General features: G+C 50.0%; 1 protein-coding gene across 1 annotated transcript in view; it reads left to right on the forward strand.

Annotated features, from left to right (window-relative positions):
• The window catches only part of AHCTF1 (AT-hook containing transcription factor 1), a 1,022,752-nt gene that overhangs the window by 65,677 nt on the left and 930,012 nt on the right, over nt 1-27,063 (forward strand). Inside the window, exon 3 of the mRNA XM_085612122.1 lies at nt 17,595-17,848. Coding sequence (XP_085468248.1) covers nt 17,595-17,848 — 254 coding nt within the window. The remainder of the gene's footprint in view (nt 1-17,594; nt 17,849-27,063) is intronic.

Below are 27,063 nucleotides of genomic sequence, written 5' to 3' on the forward strand. Positions count from 1 at the left end.
CCGGGGTTTGTGAGGTTGCTAGCCACAAGAGGTGCCAGGTTGTTGCAGGAGCAGGTTCGAGGGTCGACAGGCCGGTAGGGCTGGGGCCAAAGCAGTTGGTGTCTCCCTTTTCTTAGCAGCTGCACTGCGCAGGTCTTCTTTCTTCTTGCTCTTCTTTGTAGTTTGGAATCTGGAATCTGGGGAAGGAAGGTTCAGGGTGCCCCTAAATACTAGATTTAGGGGCGTTACAGGTAGATGAAGGGCAGGGACCAATGGGTCCCTGTCCTGGGGTGGGTACACCCCCTATCCTGCCTCTCTCCTGTTGGAGGGGGGCAGTAGCCTAGTCCTCATTGGGTAGGGCCTCCCATCTTCAAGATGGCGAGTGCCCGGAGATGTGCTTCACCTTGCCTTCCCCACCTGAGGGGTGGGGTTGGCAGGCTGGCACATCCCCTGTCCTTATTTGGGGTTTCCGCCAGGCTTCCTGCCAGAGTTGGGGCTGCCAGTGGCCTGGGGAAACTCAAAGAGGCGGCATGCCTTTGAAGCTTCCCCCTGCCCATCCTGGGGGAGGAGATCTAGCACCTCGCCCAGGATGTGCATTGTTGCAGGCCCAGGAGAGCAGGGGCTCTCCTACCCAGGGGTCCAGCAACATGTCTGCTGTGTGGCAGCCTAGGCAGCCTCCCAGACCAGACGTGGATTGTAGGTTAGGTTTCAGGGGGCATCTCTAAGATGCCCTCTGGGGTGCTTGGTACATTAAATCCCACACTGGCATCAGTGCGGGTTTAATGTGCTGAGAAGTTTGATACCAAACCTCTCAGTCTTCAGTGTTGCCATTATGGTGCTGTGGAGTTCGTGTTTAACGAGCTCTCAGCACCATGTACTCTTAAATGGCAGCACTGCACTTACAGTGCCCAGGAATGTACCTGGGTACTGTAGGGGCACAGGGTTCATGCTCCTGTGCCCACACCACTGGCATAGGGCACCCAGCTAGAGGGGTGGCTGATGTATGCCAGGGCAGTGTAGGTGGTGGGCTTGGCACACAGGGATGTGTGCCATGTCGACTCTGTTTAGTCTTGTACCCAGACACTCAGCCTGCAAGGGCAGTGTGTGTGTGTTAGGGTACAGGGCCTCTAAAGGGGGCACAATAAGTGCTGCAGCCGTTGGAGGCCTTTCCTGGTCACAAGGCCCTGGGTACCTAGGGTACCATTTACCAGGGGCTGACATGTGGCCAGGGTTTGCCAATTTGGGTTTTAGGTTTTAAGGGAAGGAACATAAGCCCTGGGCACCTGATTGGCAGGAGTCCAGGGCACACTCAGTCAAAATACATTCAGCAATTCAGCAAAAAGTGGGGGCATACCATGCAAGAAAGATGGCACTTTCTCACATCTACTCTATGCCCTCTACGCCTCTACTCTACGCCTCTACTCTACGCCTCTACTCTACGCCTCTACTCTACCCTTCTACTCTACTATACCCCTCTACTATACCCCTCTACTATACCCCTCTACCCCTCTACTCTACGCCTCTTCTCTACACCCTCTACTCCTCTACTCCACGCCTCTTCTCTACACCTTCTACTCCTCTCCTGTACTCTGCACCCTGTACTCTGCACCCTGTACTCTGCACCCTGTACTCTGCACCCTGTACTCTGCACCCTGTACTCTGCACCCTGTACTCTGCACCCTGTACTCTGCACCCTGTACTCTGCACCCTGTACTCTGCACCCTGTACTCTGCACCCTGTACTCTGCACCCTGTACTCTGCACCCTGTACTCTGCACCCTGTACTCTGCACCCTGTACTCTGCACCCTGTACTCTGCACCCTGTACTCTGCACCCTGTACTCTGCACCCTGTACTCTGCACCCTGTACTCTGCACCCTGTACTCTGCACCCTGTACTCTGCACCCTGTACTCTGCACCCTGTACTCTGCACCCTGTACTCTGCACCCTGTACTCTGCACCCTGTACTCTGCACCCTGTACTCTGCACCCTCTAGGCCTCTACTCTGCACCCTCTAGGCCTCTACTCTGCACCCTCTAGGCCTCTACTCTGCACCCTCTAGGCCTCTACTCTGCACCCTCTAGGCCTCTACTCTACCGCCTCTACTCTATGGTCTTTACTCCCTCTACTGTATGCCCTCTACGCCCTCTTCTCCTCTACGCCCTCTTCTCCTCTACGCCCTCTTCTCCTCTACGCCCTCTTCTCCTCTACGCCCTCTTCTCCTCTACGCCCTCTTCTCCTCTACGCCCTCTTCTCCTCTACGCCCTCTTCTCCTCTACGCCCTCTTCTCCTCTACGCCCTCTTCTCCTCTACGCCCTCTTCTCCTCTACGCCCTCTTCTCCTCTACGCCCTCTTCTCCTCTACGCCCTCTTCTCCTCTACGCCCTCTTCCCCTCTACTCTACTCCCTCTTTTCCCTCTTCTCTACTCCCTCTTTTCCCTCTTCTCTACTCCCTCTTTTCCCTCTTCTCTACTCCCTCTTTTCCCTCTTCTCTACTCCCTCTTTTCCCTCTTTTCCCTCTTCTCTACTCCCTCTTTTCCCTCTTTTCCCTCTTCTCTACTCCCTCTTTTCCCTCTTTTCCCTCTTCTCTACTCCCTCTTTTCCCTCTTTTCCCTCTTCTCTACTCCCTCTTTTCCCTCTTCTCTACTCCCTCTTTTCCCTCTTCTCTACTCCCTCTTTTCCCTCTTCTCTACTCCCTCTTTTCCCTCTTCTCTACTCCCTCTTTTCCCTCTTCTCCTCTACTCTACTCCCTCTTTTCCCTCTTCTCCTCTACTCTACTCCCTCTTTTCCCTCTTCTCCTCTACTCTACTCCCTCTTCTCCTCTACTCTACTCCCTCTTCTCCTCTACTCTACTCCCTCTTCTCCCTCTTCTCCTCTACTCTACGCCCTCTTCTCCACGCCCTCTTCTCCTCTACACACTCCACACCTCTACTCTGCGCCTCTGCTCAACGCTCTCACATTCTCTACTTTATGCCCTTGCATTCTCTACTGTACGCCCTATAATTCTCTACCAGTAAAGCCCTGAAGCTAAATGGCTGTAAAACTGAGGTGCTTGTTCTGGGTAATAACCCAGAGCTTTGGAGAATCCAACATTAGCCTGGCACTCTGGGCACTTTGCCTACCTCTATCTCTAAAATTAAAAAGCTGGGTAGAGGGCGTGGAGACTATGGGTAGAGGGCGTGGAGACGATGGGTAGAGGGCGTGGAGATGATGGGTAGAGGGTGTGGAGACGAGGGCCTGGAGACAAGGCGTAGAGGGCATAGAGTAGAGGCGTAGTTTTGCAGGCTCTGGTGATATCCAGGCTGGAAATTGGCAATGTACTGTATTTGGGTGCAGGCAAAGCCTCAGTCCACTGGTTGCAGGTCATTCAGAATGCTGCTGCACATCTTTTTTTCCATCTGCCTAGATGCGCCTTTGCGTCTCCTTTGCTCCACTAACTCCATTGGCTTAAAGTCAATAAGCGCATTGAATTTAAGGCCCTTTGCTACATGTCTCGGGTCAAATGTGGCCTTACTCCCTCCTATATTCAAAGATTGGTAACCTCTTATGTAACGGCTCGACAGTTGAGATCCTCCAGTCTTTCATTGTTTTCAGTCCCCAGGTTTCGTCTGGTCCTTATGAGGGGTCACTCCTTTTCTTACCTGGGCCCCAAGCTCTGGAATGCTCTCCCAATTAATCTTAGGAATTGTCATTCACTGTTAGCTTTCCGTAAGTGCTTAAAGACTCTGCTTTTCAGCAGCCTGGCCTTACTCCTATTCCTGAACACCTGTAGAGCCCTGCTTCCATTTGTCCTGCGCCGGGAGACCCTGTTTGGTAGCTGCACGCTCTATAAATCTATAAATAATAATATCTGAAAGAGACAATTCGTTATGGATTCCTCACCTTAGAATTACCCCAGGCATCAGACTGGATCTGAAGAATTCTTTTCCTCAGCAGTACCTCTGCACGTGTCGATAGGTGGTGTCTGTCGACTCCGAATTCGTTGTTGGCGTCCTGGTCGCTGGAATGATGTTGCGGTATCTACTTAGTCGCCGCCCTCACGCGCTGATGTCCGTTCTTTCTCTTTCCGCACCAGCCAGCGCAGATCCGGAGAGAGCGGTACCTCAAGGCACTTTTTGAATTCGATGTTTGCGACTTTTGTCAACTCCCTTTTTTTAAGTCTATCGACTCCAGGTGCACGGAGGGATGGCAATTCTGACCGGCTTCAAGGCTTGTGACTCCTGTCACAAAATAATGTTGGTCACGGACCTGCACCTCTTGTGCCTTCGGTGCCTGGAGCGCGGCCATGACCCGCAGTCATGCTCCGACTGCTGGGCCATTAACCCAACGTCTTTGCGGGAGCAGTCCCGAAAGCTTCTCGAGGCCCGGCAGTCCGCTCTGTGCCATTTGAGGTCCTGGTCGAGTGGCAGGTTGTGGAGCTACTACTCGTCATCGAAGTCATCGTCTTTGGGTAAGTCGTAGCACAAGAAGAAGGCAAAGAAGCATTGTCGCTCTTTGCGTTCTTCCTGTCCGTCGGGCCGAGGCGGCGTGGGGCGCAGAAGGGGGAGTCCTCCTCCGCCAGCGGAGCCTGTCTGGTCTACACCGGCTTTTCCGGGACCCTGAGCGACCACTGCCCAGCTTCGATGCTTCGATGCTTTTACCAAGTCTTACATTCCACCTTTGGGCAGCCCTCTGGGCCCGCGGACTCGGTTGGGGGCTCTAGGCCATCGGTGTTGTCAGCTTCAGCTCCTACGCCTCTGGGCCCCAAAGGATCCAGATCGGCGCTGGTCGACCTCGTGATACCTCCTCAGGCGCCAACCTCTGACGTCGGTTGTGTCCCTCAGCTGTGACCAGCGCCGACATGTACCAACGTCGCCCGGCGTCGGGACCGACGCCGACTGGTACTTTTGTACCTCTGTTCTCTCCTGATGTTTCCTACATCCCTGAGTGGCTCACAGGAGAGGGTGAGGAGGACTGGGAGGAGTCTGCGTGGGTCTGCGTGGCTGAGGACGTGGATCCCACCGCCTTGGGTCGAGGGGGACAGCGGGCGGGCCTGTCCACCAGCACCCCCTCTGCAGCAGCCTCCAAACCCTCCTAGTCTGACCTTTCAAGCCTATCATTCGCCAGTGGGCTGCAGGATTCGCAATCACCTCTCCCACTGGCTCAACATCACGTCGGTCAGGTGGGTTTCGCAGATAGTCCGAAGGGGCTACTCCCTCTGCTTCGAGACTACCCCTCCATCCATGCCACATCAATTCCATCGCATGTCTGAGAATCACCTGGCCCTTCTCCAACAGGAAGTTCCATCTCTCTTGGCCCAGGGAGCCATTGAGCGTGTTCCTGTCCCAGAAGTAGGTTGTGGTTATTCCCATTACTTTCTGGTGCCCAAGAAGGACAAGGGCTTGCGTCCTATCTTGGATCTCAGGAACGTCAACCGCTTCCTCCGAAATGAGAAGTTCAAGATGTTGACTCTGGCTCATGTCCTGTGTGATCTCGACCCTGGATACTGGATGGTAGCGTTGGACTTGGAGGACGCTTATTTTCACATCCCAGTCCTAACAGCCCACAGGCGTTACCCACAGTTCACAGTAGGCCACAAGCATTTTCAGTTTACCGTGCTCCCTGTTGGCCTTACCAGCGCCCCTTAGGTGTTCAGGAAAGGGATGGCGGTGGTCGCAGCTTATCTGCACAGATCAGGGGTTCCAGTCTTCCCCTAACTTGACGACTGGCTGTTGAAGGCGGGCTCACCCCTGGCAGTTGTCTTCCACCAGTTGTCTTCCATTCGCTCGAGTTCACTATCAACGTGCCGAAATCGCACCTGACTCACTCAGGAGCTCCCTTTCATCGGAGTGGCTCTGGACACAATGCAGTTTCCGAGCAGCAAGTCCAGGATATTTGGGTTATGATTCCGATCTTTCAGCCACTATCTCGGGTTTTGGTCAGAATGACCTTGAGGCTACTGGGTCTCATGGCCTCCTGCATCCTGCTGGTGGATCATGCCAGGTGGCCTATGCGGGCTCTGCAGTAGAACCTGAATTTCCAGTGGGCACAGCATCAGGGGAATCTGTCAGATTGCGTCCAGATCTCGGAGGGCACTGCTCACCAATTGCAGTGGTGGCTCACGAACCAGGATTGGGTCAATGGCAGATCCCTCTCCCTTCCCCAACTAGAGTTTACAGTGGTGACGGATGTATCACTTCTTGGGTGGGGCGGCCAAATGGGAGAGACTGAGATCAGAGGCCTCTGGTCTCCAGCGGAGTCCGGGCTCCACATCAACCTTCTGGAGCTTTGGGCGATTAGTGTTGCATTAAAGGCATTCCTTCCCTCTGTCCGGGGAAGTGTAGTGCAGGTGTTCACGAACAACACCACTGCCATGTAGTACTGCAACAAATAGGGCGGGGTGGGGTTGTGGACCACATTTCAAGAGGCTCTCCGCCTTTAGACATGGCTGGAACATCTGGGAATATCCCTGGTGGTTCAACACCTGGCAGGTTCTCTGAATGCCAGAGCAGACTAATTCAGTCACAGATGCATGATGGATCACTAATGGAGTCTTCAGCAGTGGGAAGTGCCTTGGTTAGATCTATTCGCTTTTCATCGCGAGTGGAGTTGCGGTCTTCTATACGCCTTTCCACCTGTACCACTTCTGGCCTGGGTGCTGAAACCGATAAAGCACGACTGGGCCCAAGTCATTCTTGTGGCTCCGGAGTGGGCACGAAGAGTCTGGTATCCCGAGTTGTTACACATGGCCATCGATCCTCTTAGCAGGCTGCCTCTTCGGGAGAATCTTCTGTCGCAGCAGCAGGAGACGTTCCTCCACCTGAATCTGTCCAGCCGTTACCTCCTTGCGTGGATATTGAGCAGCAGCAGTTGACAGCTTTTGACCTTTCTCCTGAAGTCTGTATTATCTTGACAGCCAGGCGTCCCTCCACTAAAACGGTATACGCCTGTAGATGGAACAAATTTGTGGCATGTTGCACAGCAAAGGCTGTGAATCACCTTTCTGACCCTCTTTCTGAGGTTTTATTGTTCATTCTTTCTTTGGCCCAGCATTGCTCTGCTCTGGGCACTCTGAAGGGCTATCTCTCAGCCATTTCAGCCTTTCTTAGGCTTCCTGATCAACCTTCTCTTTTCAAGTCCCCTGTTGCAAATAGATTCCTTAAGGGCATTACTCATCGCTTCCCTCCTATTCCTTTAGTAATGCCTCAGTGCGCTTCCTTTGAGCCGCTACAAAATTGTCCTCTCAGACTTTTAACTTTGAAAACTGCCTTCTTGGTTGCCATCACCTCTGCTCGAAGGGTGAGTGAGCTTCAAGCTCTTTCTTCTAAACCTCCTGTTCGAGGCATATGAGCTGCAGATCACACACTGAGGATAAGGTCGCCATCTGGTGTTGGGCTCGGATGATTGCAGGTTGTTGTTGTCTTCGGAAGAAGCCTTTGGTCACGAGGTTGGTGACTCCTCCCCTGGACAACAGTGCGCATGGGCATCCACTCCATCGTCAGATTGTTTTTTTCCGCCATTGGGTTCGGATGAACTTTTTCCGCTCCAGCAGAAAACTTCCAGCAATCGATTTAACTCTTCAATCTTCATTCCATCGACGTCGACATCAACTCGGACCGGTTCCGGAAGCGGCTGATGGACAGGACACCTTTTAAAAAATGCCCCCAGTGTGGAGCGAAGTTCCCCCACAGTGACCACCACGAGGTTTGTAACCTCTGCCTGTCGCCGGAACACAACGAATCGACCTGTCCAGCTTGTGCCGCTTTCCGTTCGAAGAAGACCCTCCGGGACCGAAGAGCTCGACGCCATATTATGGCCAAACCAGCTCCAGAACCGGAGGACATCTTTGCTCAAGATGTTCCTGAAGATGACACCGAAGATCTCGATCGTGTCCGAGGCCGACGATTCCGATGACCTCATCACTCCAGGGCAGCGTGTGAGTACCACCCCCCCTGCCCCTGCCCCATCCAAAAAGACAGTGGTCAAGACTCCGCCAGCTGGGCCCAGTCGCAACCGGAAATCCTCTTCAGAAGCCCCGCCCTCGGGCCCGGCTCCGAAGACATCTAAGCCTGTAGGTGGCTCGGGCTCGAGCAAACCTCATGTGATTGTGCCTTTAACACCCTCGGCACCGAAAAAACCACTGTCGGCACCGAAAAAGGCTTCAAGACCGAAATCTCCTTCGGCACCGAAACGTTCCTCGGCACCGAAGTCTCCACCGGTGCCGAAACGTTCTTCGACATCGATGCCTAAAAGTCCCTCGGCACCGAAACCTACATCGGCACCGAAACATACATCGGCACCGAAACATCCTTCGGCACCGAAAACTTCATCGGCACCGAAACTACGTCCACACCGAAAAAAGTTCATAAAGACCCGAAACGGCCGTCGCCGCCACCACCTTCGGAGCCGGATGAACTTTTTCGCCCAGATCCTACTCAAAAGCGGATCTACATCAATCCCGACACTGGACATGTGACTGGGTCTTATCCAATGCCTGACATGCCTGACCCCACTACCTACCCCTCCAAGCCCTCCCCTCCTGATGACCATTTGGGGTTTGGCCAACTAATAAATAGGGCAGCAACATTCCATGGTGTCACTATGCACACAGACCCCCTTGAAGAGGACTTTCTCCTCGATACTTTTGAGCAGTCACAAAAAACTGTTCACATACTGCCCATGATTAAAGGGGTTATAAAGCCTAAGCTTTTAGAGGCCTCAGGCAAACGAGTCGCCGCACATGCGGCGAACCACTGGCGTATTGCCAATACCCAGGCCCGGTTAGCCCGGTATGATAGGGCGCATTATGACCAACTTGAGGACCTTCTGCAACATCTGCCTGATCCCTTTAAATCCCAGGCCGCTGACCTCATTCAAGAAGGCAAGTTAATATCTAATGCCTCCATTAAATGCGCCTTAGATGCGGCAGGCACTGCTTCTCGGGCGGTCAATACTAGCGTCTTACTCAGATGACATGCCTGGCTCCGTATTTCCGGTTTTAAACCGGAGGTTCAAACCGCAATTCTAGCTCAACCTTTCAACCAAGAGCAGTTATTTGGCCCTGCAGTGGACACTGCATTAGAAAAAATGAAAAAGGATAATGAGACTGCCAAGTCTATGGGAGCACTGCAGTCTCCTCAAAACCGGGGTTCCTTTCGTCGCTCCTTTTATAGAGGAGGCTCCAAAAACATGGCAACTGAGACCACGTCCACCTTTAAAAATTCTGGACAAACATCCCCTAACAGAGGATATTTCCGAGGAGGTTATAGGGGAAACCATAACAAAGGTCGAGGGCGGGGCAACAACAACACCCGCACCTCCCCAGCCACCAAACAGTGACTTGCCACCACTCCCCCCAGACCATTCCACTCCGGTCGGGGGGCGACTCCAACAATTCCTACCTGTCTGGACTTCCATCACCACAGACAGATGGGTAAGACAAATTATCCAGTCTGGCTACTGCCTAGAACTCATACAATCCCCCCCAAACATACCACCCAAACAACGTCCAATGTCCTCACATCATCTCTCTCTCCTCAAACAAGAAGTTCAATCCCTGTTACAAAAACATGCGATAGAACCAGTCCCTCTTCAACATCAGGGAACAGGGGTGTATTCTCTATACTTCCTCATTCCCAAAAAGGACAAACCATTACGGCCCATACTGGATCTCAGACTGCTAAACCAGTATATACATTCAGATCATTTTCATATGACTACCCTCCAACAAGTCCTCCCACTGTTACAACAGGGAGACTTCCTTGCCACATTGAACCTCAAGGACGCGTACTTTCACATCCCTATGCATCCCGCTCACAGAAAATATCTACGATTTGTGGTAGATGGGCAACACTATCAATTTACAGTTCTCCCATTCGGAGTAACAACAGCACCCAGAGTGTTCACCAAGTGCTTAGCAGTCGTGGCCGCGCACCTCAGAAGACAACAGATCCATGTCTTCCCCTATCTGGACGATTGGCTCATAAAAGCCAATACTCGCCAAAAATGCGTTCTCCACACTCATCGCACAATTCAAACTCTCCACAATTTGGGATTCAGTATCAACTACCCCAAAACCCATGTACAACCTTCCCACTTACATCAGTATCTAGGAGCAACCATAGATACATCCAAAGCCATTGCCTATCCCAGCACTGCCAGGATAGCCAGTATACAAAATCTCATCTCTCAATTTCAAACTCATCCATCTCTTCCAGCAAGAGTGTTCATGCAGCTTCTAGGCATGATGGCGTCATGCATCTCCATAGTCCCACACGCACGACTTCAAATGCGCCCCTTACAGGAATGTCTAGCACAACAGTGGAACCAAGCTCACGGACAACTTACCGATCTGGTGTTGGTGGACAGTCGCTCACTTCGCTCACTGAAATGGTGGAACACCATCAACCTGTCCAAAGGGCGGCCGTTCTTAGAGCCTCTTCCACAAGTTGTGCTAACTACCGACGCATCTCTCACAGGGTGGGGAGCCCACCTCCTTCACCATACCACTCAGGGCAGATGGACCAGTCAACAGAAACTGCTCCACATCAACCACCTGGAACTCTTAGCAGTGTTCCTAGCACTAAAATCCTTTCAGGTACACCTAAAGAACAAAACTGTCCTCATACGCACAGACAACATGACGACAATGTATTATATACAGAAACAGGGAGGGACACATTCTCTCCAACTGGCACAGCAAATCTGGAGATGGGCAATTCCACAAAACATCTACCTGTTAGCAGAACATCTCCCAGGGATCCACAATCAAGTGGCCGACCTCCTAAGTCGCCACACGCAGCAGATCCACGAATGGGAATTACACCCCAAGGTTCTACTCCCCTTCTTCCAAAAATGGGGACAACCAGACATAGACCTGTTCGCCACTCCCGAAAACACAAAATGCCCAACCTTCGCCGCCAGGTTTCCACACCCACAGTCGAAGAGCAATGCCCTATGGATGAACTGGTCAGGCAGATTTGCGTACGCTTTTCCGCCTCTCCCACTAGTTCCATTTGTGGTACGCAAACTGAAACAACAATCGCTAACGCTAATAGTAGTAGCTCCCACTTGGGCACGTCAACCCTGGTTCACCACACTTCCGGAACTATCTTTAGTTCCACATCAAAGGCTATGCCTCTCCCCGGATCTATTAACCCAGAACCATGGAGAAATCAGACACCCAGATCCTCAAACACTGAACCTAGCGATCTGGCTCCTGAAGTCTTAGAGTTCGGATACCTCAATCTCCCTCCAGACTGTATGAATATCATAAAGGAAGCTAGACGACCTACTACTAGAGCGTGTTATGCCGCAAAATGGAAACGATTTGCCATCTACTGCGCTAATAATGACATGCATCCATTGGATGCTTCCATCCAAAACATCATTTGCTATCTACTACACTTGCAAAGATGCAATCTAGCGTATTCCTCTATACGTTTACACCTAGCAGCCTTGGCAGCCTACTTGCAAAATAGGCAACACCTGTCCCTTTTTAAGGTACCAGCCATCAAAGCGTTTATGGAAGGTCTCAAAAGAATTCTTCCCCCAAGATTGCCACCTGCCCCAGTGTGGAATCTCAATGTGGTTCTAACAAGACTTATGGGTCCCCCATTTGAACCTATGCACAAATGTGAATTACAATTCCTAACATGGAAGGTAGCTTTCCTTATCGCAATCACTTCCCTACGCAGAGTAAGTGAAATACAAGCCCTTACACTAGAGGAACCTTTCTTACAACTACACCGTAACAAAGTGGTTCTTAGGACAAACCCTAAATTTCTTCCAAAAGTGATTTCCCCTTTCCACCTTAACCAATCAGTAGAGCTACCAGTCTTTTTCCCAAACCCAGACTCCGTAGCTCAAAGGGCCCTACATACCTTAGATGTCAAAAGAGCCTTACTTTATTACATCGACAGGACAAAACCTTTTCGAAAGACGAAACAACTCTTTGTTGCTTTCGCACCACCACATAAAGGCAATCCAATCTCCAAATCCGGTATAGCCCGGTGGATAGTTAAATGCATCCAAATATGCTACCTAAAGGCTAAACGTACACTTACAGTTCCCCCTAGGGCGCACTCCACGCGTTAAATAGGGGCTTCTATGGCCTTCTTAGGTAACATTCCCTTAGACATTTGCAAGGCAGCCACGTGGTCTACCACGCATACCTTCACTAAACACTACTGTGTTGACGTGCAGGCCAAACAACAGGCCTCAGTGGGCCAGGCTGTCCTTAAAACTTTATTTCAAGCTGCTGCAACAGATACAGGCGACCACCGCTAAGGGGAAGCACTGCTGTATAATCTATCCTCAGTGTGTGATCTGTAGCTCATATGCCTCGAACGGAATATGCTACTTACCAGTATGCATCTGTTCTTGGCATGTAGAGCTGCAGAGTCACACACGCCCGCCCGCCTCCCCGGGACCTGTATCTGTTCCTGCATCCGTCTTACTTAGACATTACACATGGACATCCTTTCTTTCATTCCTATACACTCCATCTTTTCCCATCATGGCGAAAAAACAATCTGACGATGGAGTGGATGCCCATGCGCACTGTTGTCCAGGGGAGGAGTCACCAACCTCGTGACCAAAGGCTTCTTCCGAAGACAACAACAACCTGCAATCATCCGAGCCCAACACCAGATGGCTATCTTATCCTCAGTGTGTGACTCTGCAGCTCTACATGCCAAGAACAGATGCATACTGGTAAGTAGCATATTCCTTCTTGGCTGTTCATCCGGACAAGGTTGTCCTTCGCACTAGGCCTTCTTTTGTTCCCAAAGTGGTTACCTCTTTCCACATAGGACAGACAATCACTCTGCCCACCTTCTTTCTGCGTCCTTCTAAAGCGGAAGAGTGGCTCCATCGTCTGGATCCAAAATGTGCGCTTTCCTTCTATCTGGTTCGCACAAGACAATTCCTGGTAGATGACCAACTCTTTGGCTACGTGGGCACCATGAAAGGTCGGGTCTTACAAAAATGAACCATCTCTCGATGGGTCATTCTTTGAATAAAAATCTGCTATTTCTTGGTGAAAAAGGAACCTCCAGTAGTGTTGGGTGCCCATTCCACCAGGGCAACCTTCAGCTTTTACTGCTTTGGGACGTGGAGTCCCTCTTCATGACATCTGCCCGGCAGCTACGTGGGCTTCACTGTACACGTTTACCAAACACAACTGCCTGGACAGCCAGGTCCGGAGAGCATGCTTCTTCGGCTGTTTGGTTCTCCAGGACTTTCTGGTGTGAAGTTGGTTGCAGACCCACCACGGGGTTGGTATTGTTGGGGCATCTATTCTAAGGTGAGTAATCCGTAACTAATTGTCTCTTTCAGATGAACAAGTTACTTACCTTCGGTAACGTTATATCTGTAAGAGACATAAATTAGTTATGGATTCCTCACCGCCCCACCCATTCTCCCTGTTCTGCGAACTGACTTCTAGAGTAAGGGACTCCCTTTCAGGGCCCTAGTTTTCGTGCACCCGAAGTCAGTGTCTTGCATGGCTCTGCCCTTCTGGCGTGGAATGTAATGTAAAGAACTGAAGTCAGCGGTGACCACAGCGAGGGTGGCGTCTAAGTAGATACTGTGACGTCATTCCGGTGACCATGACGCCAACGACTAACGCGGAGTCGACCGATGCCACCTATCGACGTGCAGAGGTACTGCTGAGGAAAAACATTCTCCGGATCCAGTCTGATACCTGGGGGTAATTCTAAGATGAGGAATCCATAACTAATTCTAAGGCGAGGAATCCAAAACTAATCTGTCTCTTACAGATATATAGTTACTGAAGGTAAGTAACTTGTTCAATAATACTCTACGCCCTCTACTCTTCCGCATGCCACTAACTTTTAGCCATGGTTTGAGCAATGGCTTATGTTTTATCTATCACACGCAGATTTTCTTAAGGTGCCAAAAGCTTTAGTGAGGGCAGGCAGCGGCCGGGCCATTTGCAGCATACATTTCAGATGATACTGCTGTTGTAGCAGATATTTGTTAGCTTCTATAGCTTATGTTATGTTATCCGACATTTGTAGCGCGCACGGATACTCAAGAGTGTCCCGGCGCGAAAGCCAGTTAGAAGGAGACAAAGAGGCGTGTGCCGATGCTGGAAGTTAATTAAAAAGCAAGGTTTTTAACTGCTTTTTAAACAGCCTAAGGTCTTGGGTGTTTTGCAGCTCGTAAGGAAGGGCATTCCAGGCTTTAGCCCCCTTGAATGAAAGGGAGCTGCCCCCTTTACTCGCAAGGCGGTAACGAGTGATAACAGCGAGGCATTTCCCTGCGAGCATAGGTGTCTGTGAGGCACATAGAAATCAAAGTGTCTCCTGAGATACAGAGGCCCGGATTTGTATAAGGCACCATGGGCAAGGGTAAGAGCTTTAAACAGGACACGCTGACCCACCGGGAGCCAATGCAAATCATGGAGGTTATGCTTTGTACTTGACCTACCAGAGATGCCCAGCAGCACTCTTGCTGCCGCATTCTGGATGGTCTGTAGCTTTTTCAGCTGATAGCCAGGAAGGCCGATGTATAAGGCATTGGCGTAGTCTAAGCGCAATAGAATGAGAGCGCGGGTGGCCATTTCCTTTGCGGATCTGGGCAGCAATGGTATGAATTTCCTAAGTAATTTGAGTGTACCGAAGCACACGCCGGCCAGTTTTTTTTATCTGCGGTGAGAATCTGAGGTCCTCACTAAACCAAACCCCCAGATTCTTCACTGAACTCCCCGTTGACCTAGGCATGGGGTAATCCTCTGGCCAAAGGTCAGCCCTGAAATGCAGAGGGAAGGACCCAAAGAGGTTTACCTCAGATTTGTCCTCATTGCATTTGAGTTGGGCCTGCGCTAGCCATTTAAAAACTTCTGCAAGACAGGTTTTGGATAAGTCAGGGGACATATCGTTTTCTTTCCACGTAAAGAGGAGCCGGGTATCATCAACGTAAGCTATAATCTTTGCGCCCAGCTCCTCCGCCAGATAGGATTAATGGCGTGACGTATACGTTGGAAGAGCAGGGGGCTCAAAGTTGAACCTTGGGGGACGCCCGTGGTCACCTTTCTCGGTGTTAAAGATAATGGGTGCAGTCATACCTGCTGTGTTCTATTCTCTAAAAAGGATTCAATCCAATCCCACACCAGGCCAGAGATTCCGATATTAGAGAGACGGGCCAAGAATTGGCGATGCGGCACCGTATCGAAGGCGGCAGAGAGGTCCATTAAAATCAGGGCCGCTCTTCAGCCTGAATCTAGGCATTCTCTAATAGCCTCCGACATCTCGACCAGGGCTGTCTCGGTGCTATATGAGGCCCTGAGTCCCGACTGGGCTGGGTGGAGGGCACCAGAAGTCTCAACAAACTCAGAGAGCTGTTTGTGAACTTCCTTCTCACACACCTTCGCCACAGCTGGGAGAAGTGAGATAGGTCGGTAGCTAGCTAGTGTAGCGGGGTTTAAGGAAGGATTTTTTTAGCAGGGGGAGTATTTTCGCCTGTTTCCACTCCGGTGGAACCGTAACGGTTTGAAGCGATAAATTGATATTATTTCACTTCAGGGTTAACTACCTCCGCCACCGCTGCTAACTGCCTAGCTATGCAAGGATCTGCTGGGGAACCTAATTTAAGGGATTTGAGGATGGACAATGTGTCGAACAGAGGAATGGGTGTCAAAGTGTGAGCTAAGTCTAGGGCAGTCCGGAGAGGGTGTTCCACCTGCACTTGGAAACCAGACCCGAAGCTGTCCTGGATCGTTTATATCTTGTCTATAAAGAAACCGGGAAGCTTCTCGCACCAAGAATTAGAGGCAAGAACGACCATACGTTCCGCACAAGGCTTGAGGAAACTGGATGATGAAGAACATTTCTTTTGAGTTGTTTTTAGACTGAGCGATGCGCTCCGGGTAAAAATTGCCTTTGGTCTTCTTAATGGCAGTATAATAGCCATTCTGGGACTTCCTTAGTGATATTTTGACCAATGGGCAATAAACTTGTCTCCAGCTGCGCTCCTGCTTTTTACATGATTTTTTTTTAGCTCCTTGATTTGGGCGGGGTGTTTCTTACTCTCTTGTTAACCAGGTGTGGGGAAAGATGTTCCATAGCCCGAGAGATCCAGTTATTAAAAACCCCCCACAGCGTCAGACAAAACCCCAGAGGCGAGAGGGCGTGTGTCTGTCAGGACTCTGCACAAGGCAGCAGGCTCAATTCGTTGTGGAGGTCTGTCCTTGAGCGACCTCATGGTCGGGTAAGGTGACTGGATAGTCTAAGAGAATTGGATTTAAAAATGATCGGACCAGGGAACAGGAAGTGGTTCCTGAACAACTAGAGGAAAGTTGGAGCAGACTACAACTAAGGTATGCCCCCTTTATGTGATGGGGAATTGACCCATTGGGTCAGTTGAGCAAGATCCAGAGAGTCGCTCAGTTCCCTTGTGTCGGTGGCCTCCACAAAATCCAAATGGATGTTGAGGTCCCCTAAAAGTAGGAAAATCGAATTTTGCAAAGCTCTTGGCACAATAGCTTCGTCTAAGGCTTTCAAAAAGGCGCCAGAAGGGCCGGGGGGGGCGATATATCAAGGTAGTCCCCAATGACAAGTGCGGGGAAATGGTGAGGGAGAAGTCCATGGCTTCCCCCTCCCCGATGTCTTGTATCTCTTTCTGCATAAAAGCCCAGGTTTCTCTGAACACTACCGCAACCCCTCCTCCTCTACCTGTTTTGTGGTCTACCCTAGCTATTTTATACCCCACGGGGATGGCCAGAGCAATAGCCGGTGCCGAAAATTCGTTGAACCATGTCTCTGATATAAATAATATATCTAACTATCAGACAGCAGCTCGAAGATATCTGGAGCATGTTTCACCATGGACCGGGCATTAATTAGGGCAGCTCGTATACATAGGGAGTTCTGTGAGGCAGTTGGGTCGTGATTGGCGGGAATAATAGAACCCAAGGTTTGCCTTAAACAGTAGTTGCACAGCTGGCATGTGTTGGAAATGTTGTCCAAAACCATCCATTCTTGGCCACATTTGCTCATATGGGAGCCAATAGTCATAATTTCTTCACGGCTCAGAGTCCGGCGCCAGCGGCACGTCCGCTGCGTGTCCTCGCAGCAAGCATAACTTAACTATGAATGCCCCCGACATCTAGAGCGCGCCATCAGCAAAATGGCGGCCTAGATTGTCCCACCGGGATTCTCTGAGATGCGTGGTGCTTGAATGAAGGTGAGCGTTCGTTTTTAGGGTTGAAAAAGGATTCAAATTCAATAACAGCCTAAGTTTAAAAACAAAGTAGCAGCACAGTGAAGCTTTAAAACAATTGTCTCTCACACTCCAAGGCAAGAGAAGCGGCGTACTGACACCACCTCGCTCCTTATGGCGCTGGCGTCTGTGCAGCATGATTAATTTAAGTAGGAATGCCCCCCGACAACTAGAGCACGCCCTCAGCAAAATGGTGGCCTAGATTGTCCCACCGGAATTCCCTGAGATGCGTGGTGCGTGAAGGAAGGTGAGCGTTCTTTTTAAAAAAGGATTCAAATTCAATAACGGTTCAATTTTGCCTTTGTACGCCTATATTTAAACATCCTGAATTTGCTAAGTAAAATTGTATTTTTCGATGTTAAATTCTAATTAAAAACATTTGCTTCTATTTTCAGGGCGAAGTGGGTTTGCATGTTTGGCATGCGGCCCTCATTTGGAAATTGTGAACTCTGTCACAGGGGAGCGATTGTCTGCATATCGTTTTAGTGGAGTGACAGAGCAGCCCCCAACCGTCCTAGCTGTGAAAGAATTTTCCTGGCAGAAAAGGGAAGGTCTGCTCGTGGGAATCGAAGAAGTGGAAGGAAGCGTCCTCTGTTTGTATGATCTGGGACTCTCCAGAGTGGTCAAGGCAGTTGTTCTTCCTGGAAGGGTACTAATTTTTTTGCATTCTGTTTAAACTGATTTGTATTGCTGCTTGCATAAAAGGAAGCTTCTCATGTTTGTGTGGTGGTTGTAATGCCATATTTTTTACTTGCATGGAAACTGTTTAGATTTATTATTGCTGTATACTTATGTCCTCTACGTTCAGAGTGTGAATGTCAGATTTAAAATGGTGAAAGCGCAAAAATTATTTCAGTGAGCTTGCTTGTTCTAAAATGCAACCATGAAAAAGGTGAGAATTGACTGGGGTCTTAAGCCATTGTAGTAATTTGGAAAGTGGGCTAACTAGACATGATCTGTCGGCGATTCCCTTCCATCAAGGTACCAGAAGACTTCAAGTAATCCGAGACCAAACATTCCAGACATTAAATTGTATTTTACATATTAGGTTTTCTCAGGCGTATTAGTACAGCAGGTTCAGCTGAAATGAACTCCTGCTTTGTGTCACTGAATGCTTTCAGTCATTGAAGAAAATCTCAGGGCTGGATACCTTGTTTTTGAGGCATATGTGACTGCAGATACACATGCTGGGCATACTCCTGCTACCTACTGTCATCGTACAAACACCCATCCTTCGCGGGTCCTTTTGCCACTCCGCTTACTGTGGAGGTTTCAAAACCAATCAACGTCGGCCAGTACCACAAATCTCCACAAGAGGCTATTTCAGAAGTGCCTCCGTGGTAACAGTAACAAGGGTAGAGGCAAAGGTGCCCGCCCCCCCCCAGAGGAGCAACCTCTGCCAAAGATTGACTTGCTATTTCTCCCCCATACCACCTGTCAGGTGACGACTTCAGATGCTTCGTCCCTCCTAGCGCAAAGTCACCTCAGACCTGTGGGTATTGGACATCATTCAACACTTACTGTTTAGAGCTCAATCCCACACCACCCAACATACCACCCCGCAGGCATGTCCTCTTCCCCAGAACACAAACGCCTGCTTAGGGAAGAGGTTCATGTGCTCCTTTTCAAAAGGGCCATAGAGTCCATGCCACAACACACCTACAGGGCTCAGGGGTGTATTCCCTCTACTTCCTCATTCCACAAACGGATGGGTCCCTCAGGCCCATTCTGAACCTCCGACCCCTCAACGAGTACAACCTTTCATAACATTTCTACATGTTTTTTCTTCAGGAACTCATTCCACTGTTACAGCAAGGCGACTACATAGCTGCAATCAACCTCCACATCCAGATTCAACCCCATCAAAGCCAACCTTTATCAAGGGGCCATCCTCCATGCAGATGTCAGGAGGGCCTACACCCGTACAGCGAGGGGACAGTCCTTTCAGGCGTTGTACCCTCTTTTTCAGCCAAATCAACAGGTTACAGCCCTGATGGTCATGCACCTTCTCAACATGATGGCATCATGCATTGCCATGCAAGTTTACACATCCCGCTGCATGATTGCTTAATACATCAATGGTCTCAGCCGGATGGTCATTGGAAAGATCTAGTGTTGATCAGCCTCTGCACTCATCGCTCTCTGCTGTGGTGGAGCACCAACAATTTGCAGAAAGGATGACCTTTCCTCGATCCAGTTCAGCAGATAACCATTACAATGGACACATCTCTTACTGGGTGGGGGGTGCATGTAAAAAACTTGACTGGCCAGGATCAGTGGGATCCCAGTCACAGAGGCTCCACATCAACCATCTGGAGCTGTTAGCTGTCCATCTACCTCTCAAGGCCTTCCTTCTCCACATAATGGGCATGGTGGTCCTTTTCTGAACAGAAACATGATAGTAATATACTAACTGCAGAAGCAGGGAGGCACTTGCTCTCTCCAGCTTTCTCTGCTCTCTTAGTGCATCTGCCTCTGGGCTCTCCACCACACGATCCACCTGTTGGCAGAGTACTTTCCGGGGGTGGACAATGACTTTGCTGACCTCTTTAGCAGGATGCAGCAACAAGTCCATGAACTCTACCCAAGAGTCCTCCTCCATTACTTCCGGCGATGGGGTTGTCCAGACGTGGACCGTTTTGCTACGGAAGAAAACATAAAATGCTTAAACTTCCCCTCCAGATTTCCACACCCACAATACATTGGCAATGCACTATGGATGAACTGGTTAGGGATATTTGCATGCACTCTTCCGCCTCTCTCCTTCCTACTGTTTGGGGTTTGGAGGCCTCTGCAAACCTCCCTCCTTCTCATCCTAGTGGCTCCCACCTGGGCTAGACAACCCAGGCTCACCACTCCAGTCGAGCCTTTGGTGGTTCCTCACAAGAAGCTCTTGAACAGGCCAGACCTTCTTACGCAGAACCATGGAGAAATCGGGCACCCCAACCCCAGGAGTCTCAACCTTGTGGTCTGTCTCCTGATGTCTTAGTGTTTGGTTACTTCCGTAGACCTCCTGATCGCATGAATATACTCAAAGAAGCATGAAGGCCAACTACTAGTCTCTCTTATGCTGCCAAATGGAAACGGTTTGTCTGCTACTGCTTTTCAAACCACATTGACCCCTTAGCAGCCACCATTCAAAACAATGTTTGTTACTTACTACACCTACAAATCGGTGCACTAGCCTTCACCTCCATTCGGCTACACTTGGCTGCTTGTCTTCAAAGTAGGCAACATGTTTCCCTCTTTAAAATTCCATTCATGAAAGCTTTTATGGAGGGACTCGAGAAAATCATTCCTCCTCGGGTCCCCCTGCCCTGGTATGGAATCTTAAAATAGTCCTCACAAGACTCATGGGTTTGCCATTTGAGCTGCTCCTATCATGTCTGTGAGAAAGTGCCCTCTTTCTTGCATGGTATGCCCCCACCTTTTGCTGAATTGCTGATGTTCTTTGACTGAGTGTGCCCTGGGCTCCTGCTAATCAGGTAGGCCTATGTTCCTTCCCTAAAACTGCATTGAAGCCTAAAACCCAATTGGCATCTCTGGCCACATGTCAGCCCCTGGTAAATGGTACCATAGGTACCCAGGGCACTGTGACCAGAGAAGGACTTTAAGGGCTGCAGCACTTATTGTGCCACCCTTCGAGGTCTTGTACCCGGACACTCACACACTGCCTCTGCAGGCTGCGTGTCTTGGTGCAGAACAAAAGGAAGAGTCGACATGGCATACATCCTGTGCCATGCCTACAACCCACTGACTTGGCATAGATCAGTCACCCCTCTAGCTGGGTGCCCTATGCCAGTGGTGAGGGTACATGTGCACGAGCCCTGTACCCCTCTGTGCCCAAGTCCATTCCTGGGCACTGTAAGTGCAGTGCTGCCATTAAGAGTATATGGTGCTGGGAGCTTGTCATTACGAACTCCACAACACCATAATGGCTACACTGAAAACAGAGAAGTTTGGTATCAAACTTCTCAGCACGTTAAACCCACACTAATGACAGTGTGGGATGTAATGGCAAATGCACACAGAGGGCATCTTTGAGGTGTCCCCTGAAAAACGACCCGCCTCTGGTGGGTTCCCTGACTGGTACACACCAGCCTGTCACCACGAGACATGTTTTTGGATCCCTAGGGTGGAAGCCTACGCTCCCCGAGCCCAGAAACCAAGCCTTTCATGGGCGGAGGTGTTCACACCTCCCCCAGTCCAGGAAGATCCATCTGTGGCTGGGGAGCGTCAAAGCCTTGGCAGTCTTTGTAATGCGGCGCCCAGCATCTCCTATCAAGAGCAGTGCCCCTTCCTGTCTCCCCTCCCTTTCGACGGGAAGACAGGCGGGAAAAACTAGCCAGCCCAGGAAGTGTGCCCACCTCTACCAACTCCAACCCTCAGGTGGGGGAGGCGAGGTGAAGCCCCACTCTCCAGTGCTCGCCATTTTGCAGATGAGAGGCACTCCCCAATCAGGACTAGGGATTGTGCTCACTCCCCCACGTGGGGTGAGCCCACCAAGGTTGTAGTCACCCTACGGTCAGTAGCCCATTGGCTACTGACCTCAAGACCCCTAAAACGCCCCCTAAATATAGTAATTAGGGGGCAGCCCTGAACCAAGAAAGCAGATTAGAAACCACAAGAAAAGAAGATAAGAAGAAAGACCGAAGAACCGTGCAGAGCTAACAAGAGGACGACGCCCACTGACTTGGCCGCAGCTCTACAGGCCTGTCGCCCCTCAAACCTGCTTCTGCGAAATCCTGGCGTGTCCTGCAGCCAGCAACCTCACAAACCCTGGAGGATCTGCCTGCCTTCACTTCAAGGAGCTCTTCTCTTCTGAGAACACTTGACTTGTTTAAACTGCAGCTTCTGGTGCCAGCCAGAGACCGCGAATCCAGCACACTGCACCCGCCGACCCCGGCCCGAGCTCAAGTGAACCAACACCACGAGGAGGTACTCCCAGCGATCCTGACCCGAGATCCAGCGACCCCTGACCTACCTCAAACCTCCAGACGACGCCTGCAGCCTCAATCCAGAGGACCCCCTTACCGCGACCAGAGCGGGTAAGAAAATCCGACGTCCCAAGGCACCCCTGCACCCGACGCCCCACGGCCTTGTGTGCCCAAACCAACGGTGCCTAACCAACCCACGACATCCCAACTTACCCCTCGAAGTGGTGGTCGCACCCAGAAGATCCTCGCCCCCGAGCCTGCTGTGTTTCTTTGTCCCGAAGGTTCTCCATTGGAACCAAAAGGGCACCCGACCTCAAAACAGCACCCTGCCGCTCTAGTGCCGCTGGGGGTGCACCTTTGGTGCTACTTTGGTCCCCATCTTGCCCTGAGCTAAACCCTAGGAGCTTTGCTCCCACAGCCATGTGGCTTGCTAGCCAGCAGCCACCAACCGGAAGCCCCCTATCCTCCATAGGATAACATTGGGCCTCAACACTCTGCACCCGGCCGCCCTAGTGCCGCTGAAGGTGCAATCTCAGTGCATCACTGACCATGGGGGTCCCCTGAGTCTAACCCCAGAACCTTAACTCCCACAGTCGTTTACTTACCTGCAAACCGATAACTTGTTTTTCTTCCATAGAATAACAGTTATTTTTTTCGAAAGAAAATTGTTAAAAAGTGTGGAGTTTTGAAAACTTGAAATAATTCCTTAAAAATCGAAACAATAACCAAAACGCATTTTCTCAACTGTTTTCAGGAAATGTCCCAGTGCTGAATCTAGGCATCCAGCACGGAGTTAGAAAAAGTATAGTAAAAGTTACTTATTTGCAATTTATTGTAGAAGCCCATTCATTTCAATGTACTGCATTTGCTAAGTGTTGCACAATACTGCTCCCCTGTAAATCAAACAAAGTACACTTTCTATTGCATTTTTCAACTGTTCTATATCCAGTAACTTATTACTGAAAAGTATTTAATGCTTACCTGTTCCAGGATTGCTTGGTTCTAAAAATAAACAATATATTTTTATACAACAACAATTGGCCTAGAGTTCAGTTCTTGAGTGTGTGAATTCATTTGCTGACTGAGTATGTACATCAAATGCTTAACACTGTCCTCTGATACTGCCTTACTGCTCGACCAAGCTACCTCTTTAGGGAGTTAAGTTCTATCTAACTTTAACCTCTGCCTACCTTGGGGGACTCTTGGACTCCATACACACTGTACCTCACTCTGGTGCAGTATATATAGAGTCAGTTTCTTACAAATTGTTTTTCTATTCAGTGTGATATGCCTAGATATCACACTGGGGCATTTCCTGAATAAAAGGTGAGTAAATCAGTTTTTGGAAATATACAGTATCTTAAGATTTCATACAATTTCCTATCTCCACACTTAAAAGGTTTTTCAATGAAAAGCAGTCAATGCAATCCTATAGGAGGAAATTAAGTTATTGGTATACAAGAAAGTACTTGGTTTTGGGAGTTGAGTTTCTGGGTTGGGAACAAGGGCTTCCCCAGGGTCAAGGGTGCACCGTCAGCGGCACTAAGGTGGCCAGGTACAGAGTGCTGAGGCCCAATGTTATCCAATGGGGATAGGGGGCATCCGGTTCGTGGCTGCTCACAAGCAAGCCACAAGGTTCAGGGAGCAAAGGTCCCGGACTTAGGCTCAGGGCAAAGGAGGATTCAAGTTGGCACACATAGTGCACCCACAGGGGCGGCCAGGTGCAGGGTTCTGTTTTGCCGTCGGGTGTCCTATTTTTTTAATTGGGGATTCTCCGGTTGCAACAAACACTGCAGGCTCAAGGACGAAGATCTTCTGGAGGGCGACCACCGGTTGCAGAGGTAAGTTGGGATGTCGTGGGATGCCGGGACACTGTTGGTTGGGCCACCCAAGGCTGTGGGGTGTTGGGTGCAGGGATGCCTTTTGGCGTCTGGTTTCTCTTACTGGCTCCGGTTGTGGGGATCCCCAGATCAGGATCGCCAGGGAGATCTCCTCGTGGAGTTGGTCCACTCGAACTTGGGCTGTGGGCATCTGGTACAGAGTGGTGCAGACCCGTGGATGTGGCAGGAGCCAGTGTCTGTTGGTGAGCAAATCCGGTGCTCATGGGAGATAGTCTTTTCAGTGAAGCCTGAGGGGTGGGGTTGGTAAAGGTGGGCACACCTCTCCTTCGATCTTGGTTTTCCCGCTGATTCTCCTGCTCAAAGTTGGAGTCCGAACCGGTGGGGGCCAGTTGCTGGGAGTAGCAAATTGCTGGGTCAGCTTACAAAGGCGGCAAGCCTTTAAAGCTTCCCCTTCATGGACCCTGCCCATCCTGGGGGAGGAGGCTTGGCACTTCTGCCCAGGATGTGCTGTGTTTCAGGACCCCAGGAGCGCGAGGCTCTTGACCCAGGTGTCCAGAAATATGTCTGTGGGTGGCAGCTGGCGAGCAGCCAGTCAGCCAAGACACTAGAGTCGGGTTGTTTTTCGGGGGCATCTCTAAGATGCCTTCTGAGTGCATTTTTCTTTAAATCGCACACTGGCATCAGTGTGGGTTTAATATGATGTGAAGTTTGATATCAAACTTCCCAGTTTTCAGTAAAGGTATTATGGTGCTGTAGAGTTCGTAATGACGAACTCCCAGACCATATACTCTTTATGGCTTTACTGCACTTACAATGTCTAAGAATGGACTTATGCAGAAAGAACTATTGATGGACGGAATGCAGAACAAATCAAAACATTCACCCCCAGTCAAGAGAATGGACTTGGACACTGTAGGGGTACAGGGCTCATTCACCTGTACTCTCACCAGTGGCATAGTACACCCAGCTTGAGGGGTGGCTGACCTATGACATAGGCAGTGGGTTGTTGGCATGGGATCTGCACCAAGACACGCAGCCTGCAGAGAGAGAGAAGAGGGAGAGGAAAACAGGGCTTCTAAGGGTGGCACAATATGTGCTGCAACCTTTAGATGCCGTCCCTGGTCACAGTGCCCTTGGTACCCATGGTACCTTTTACAAGTGACTTGCATATGGCCAGAGAGTTGCCAATTGGGTGTGCATCAGTGCAGTTTTTGGGAGATAACATAGGCCCTGGGTACCTGTTTGGCAGGAACCTAGGGCACACTTAGTCAAAAGAGCATCAACATCACAACATCAAGCAAAAAGTGGGCGCAACCATGCAACAAGGGGTTCTTTCCTATACATTGAGACCCAGATCCAGAGTAGCCCAGCTGTCCTCTTTGCCCCCTCTGCAGCACAACCAAAGACAAAGAGTGAGTCTGTGACCACCGACCTCTCAAAGCACCTATGCACCCGCACTCCAGAGCCTGAGTCAAAGAGAGGTGACGGTGCCAACTGGTTCCCCAGACCCACAATAGCTGAGCCCACCCTTCGGCTTGCCCAGACTGGACTTCCAGTCGCCGCCTGCAGCCTCTTTCTACAGGCCCCCTCCAGGCGCGAAAGACTTCTGGTCTGGATCCAACACCAGAAGACACCTCTGCATCCAAGCCCCACAGCCTGGAGCCAGAGGCAAAGTGGGCCAAAGGTGTCCCCACATGCTTTGTGGGTTCCCCCGGACTAGTCCCTTAGTCCCTGCTTCCATCCTCTGTGCAACTGGACTGTTCTCCATAAAGTGAATGGAACACCCGACACCGGAACATACCTCTGCACCCGGGTGCCCCAGAGCCTCCCGAGGTGATCTGTTGGTGGGGCCTTGGACCTTGTTCCATGCTCACCTTTAGTCCTGAAAAAGAGTCCCGTAAGTCTCTGCTACGTGCCCGAATGTAGTAAATTTTTTCTCCCATAGGATAACATTACCGCTCTCAAAAATTGTCAACTTTTGAAAACTGTAAAATTCATAACTCGATAAGTACTTACCTGATTCTGATGAGCTTGGTATCTATATTCATATAAATGTATGTGTTCTTGTTATGGGGTGGAGTGGTGATAAAAAGCACTGTGTTCTGAAACTGATAGTAGGTGGGGGCTATAATTGGGGGTAGCAAGAGTGTTTTGATTTGTTTGCTGTGCTCGGAGCGAGATGACTACCACTCAGTGTGCTGTACAACTAAGTAGATCTGACAAATACTGGTTATATGTACCCTGATCGAAATTTACAATCATTGTGTGACCTTTCATTACACTTTGGCGATTGATTTGCATTGCACAGATTGTTTTCTAAATGCAATAAAAATCCGTTTAAAAAAAAAAAAAGTATGTGCTATTTTTATAAATTGGTGTCGTATTTCTTTGAGTGGGTCTCTCATTTTCTGCCTTTGTGTGTGCAATAAATGCTTAGCACTACCCTCTGATATGCCTAACTCATCGCCCACACTACCACAAAAGAGCATTTGGGGTTTCGTTTTTGCCTCGAATTCCTTTGGGGTTTGCCTCGAGTCCTTACACAGTGTAACTCTTTGGTCTATGATATAAAGAGCCAGCTTCCTACACATGTCAATTTTAATGTGGGTATTTGATACATCCTCTTTGTTTAACCTCTCCCCTTTCCTGACTTGATCTTTTATACCTCAATAAAATGGTTCTTGGAAACCGAGCTGCTGCCACTCCAAGATTAAGCCTACTTTTCTGATACGGTAATTGGAAGATGCCCGTCTAGCGAGTACTGCCTTTTACTGCTGGTTACTCTATACACACTTAAATACAGATTGAATTAATTAATATTCACACATAATGTACAAAAAGTTTAACGCTCAAATTTACTGCAGAACCAATTCTCCTCACCCCAATCTTCTCCTTTTCACATTCCTTGTCATATACTACTCTAACTCACTTTCACCCTTCTCCTCTTGTATGCCTACTTGCTGTCCCTCATACCTTCACCGTTCCTCCTCTCCCACAGTAACCTTCCCCAGCCATTGATCCCTCTCACCTTGCCCCCACCCTTTCCTCGTGAACAAATATCCCATCAGTTTCTGCTTTTATACCTC

Source organism: Triturus cristatus, chromosome 6 (genome assembly GCF_964204655.1).
Source record: "Triturus cristatus chromosome 6, aTriCri1.1, whole genome shotgun sequence".
NCBI lineage: Eukaryota > Metazoa > Chordata > Amphibia > Caudata > Salamandridae > Triturus > Triturus cristatus.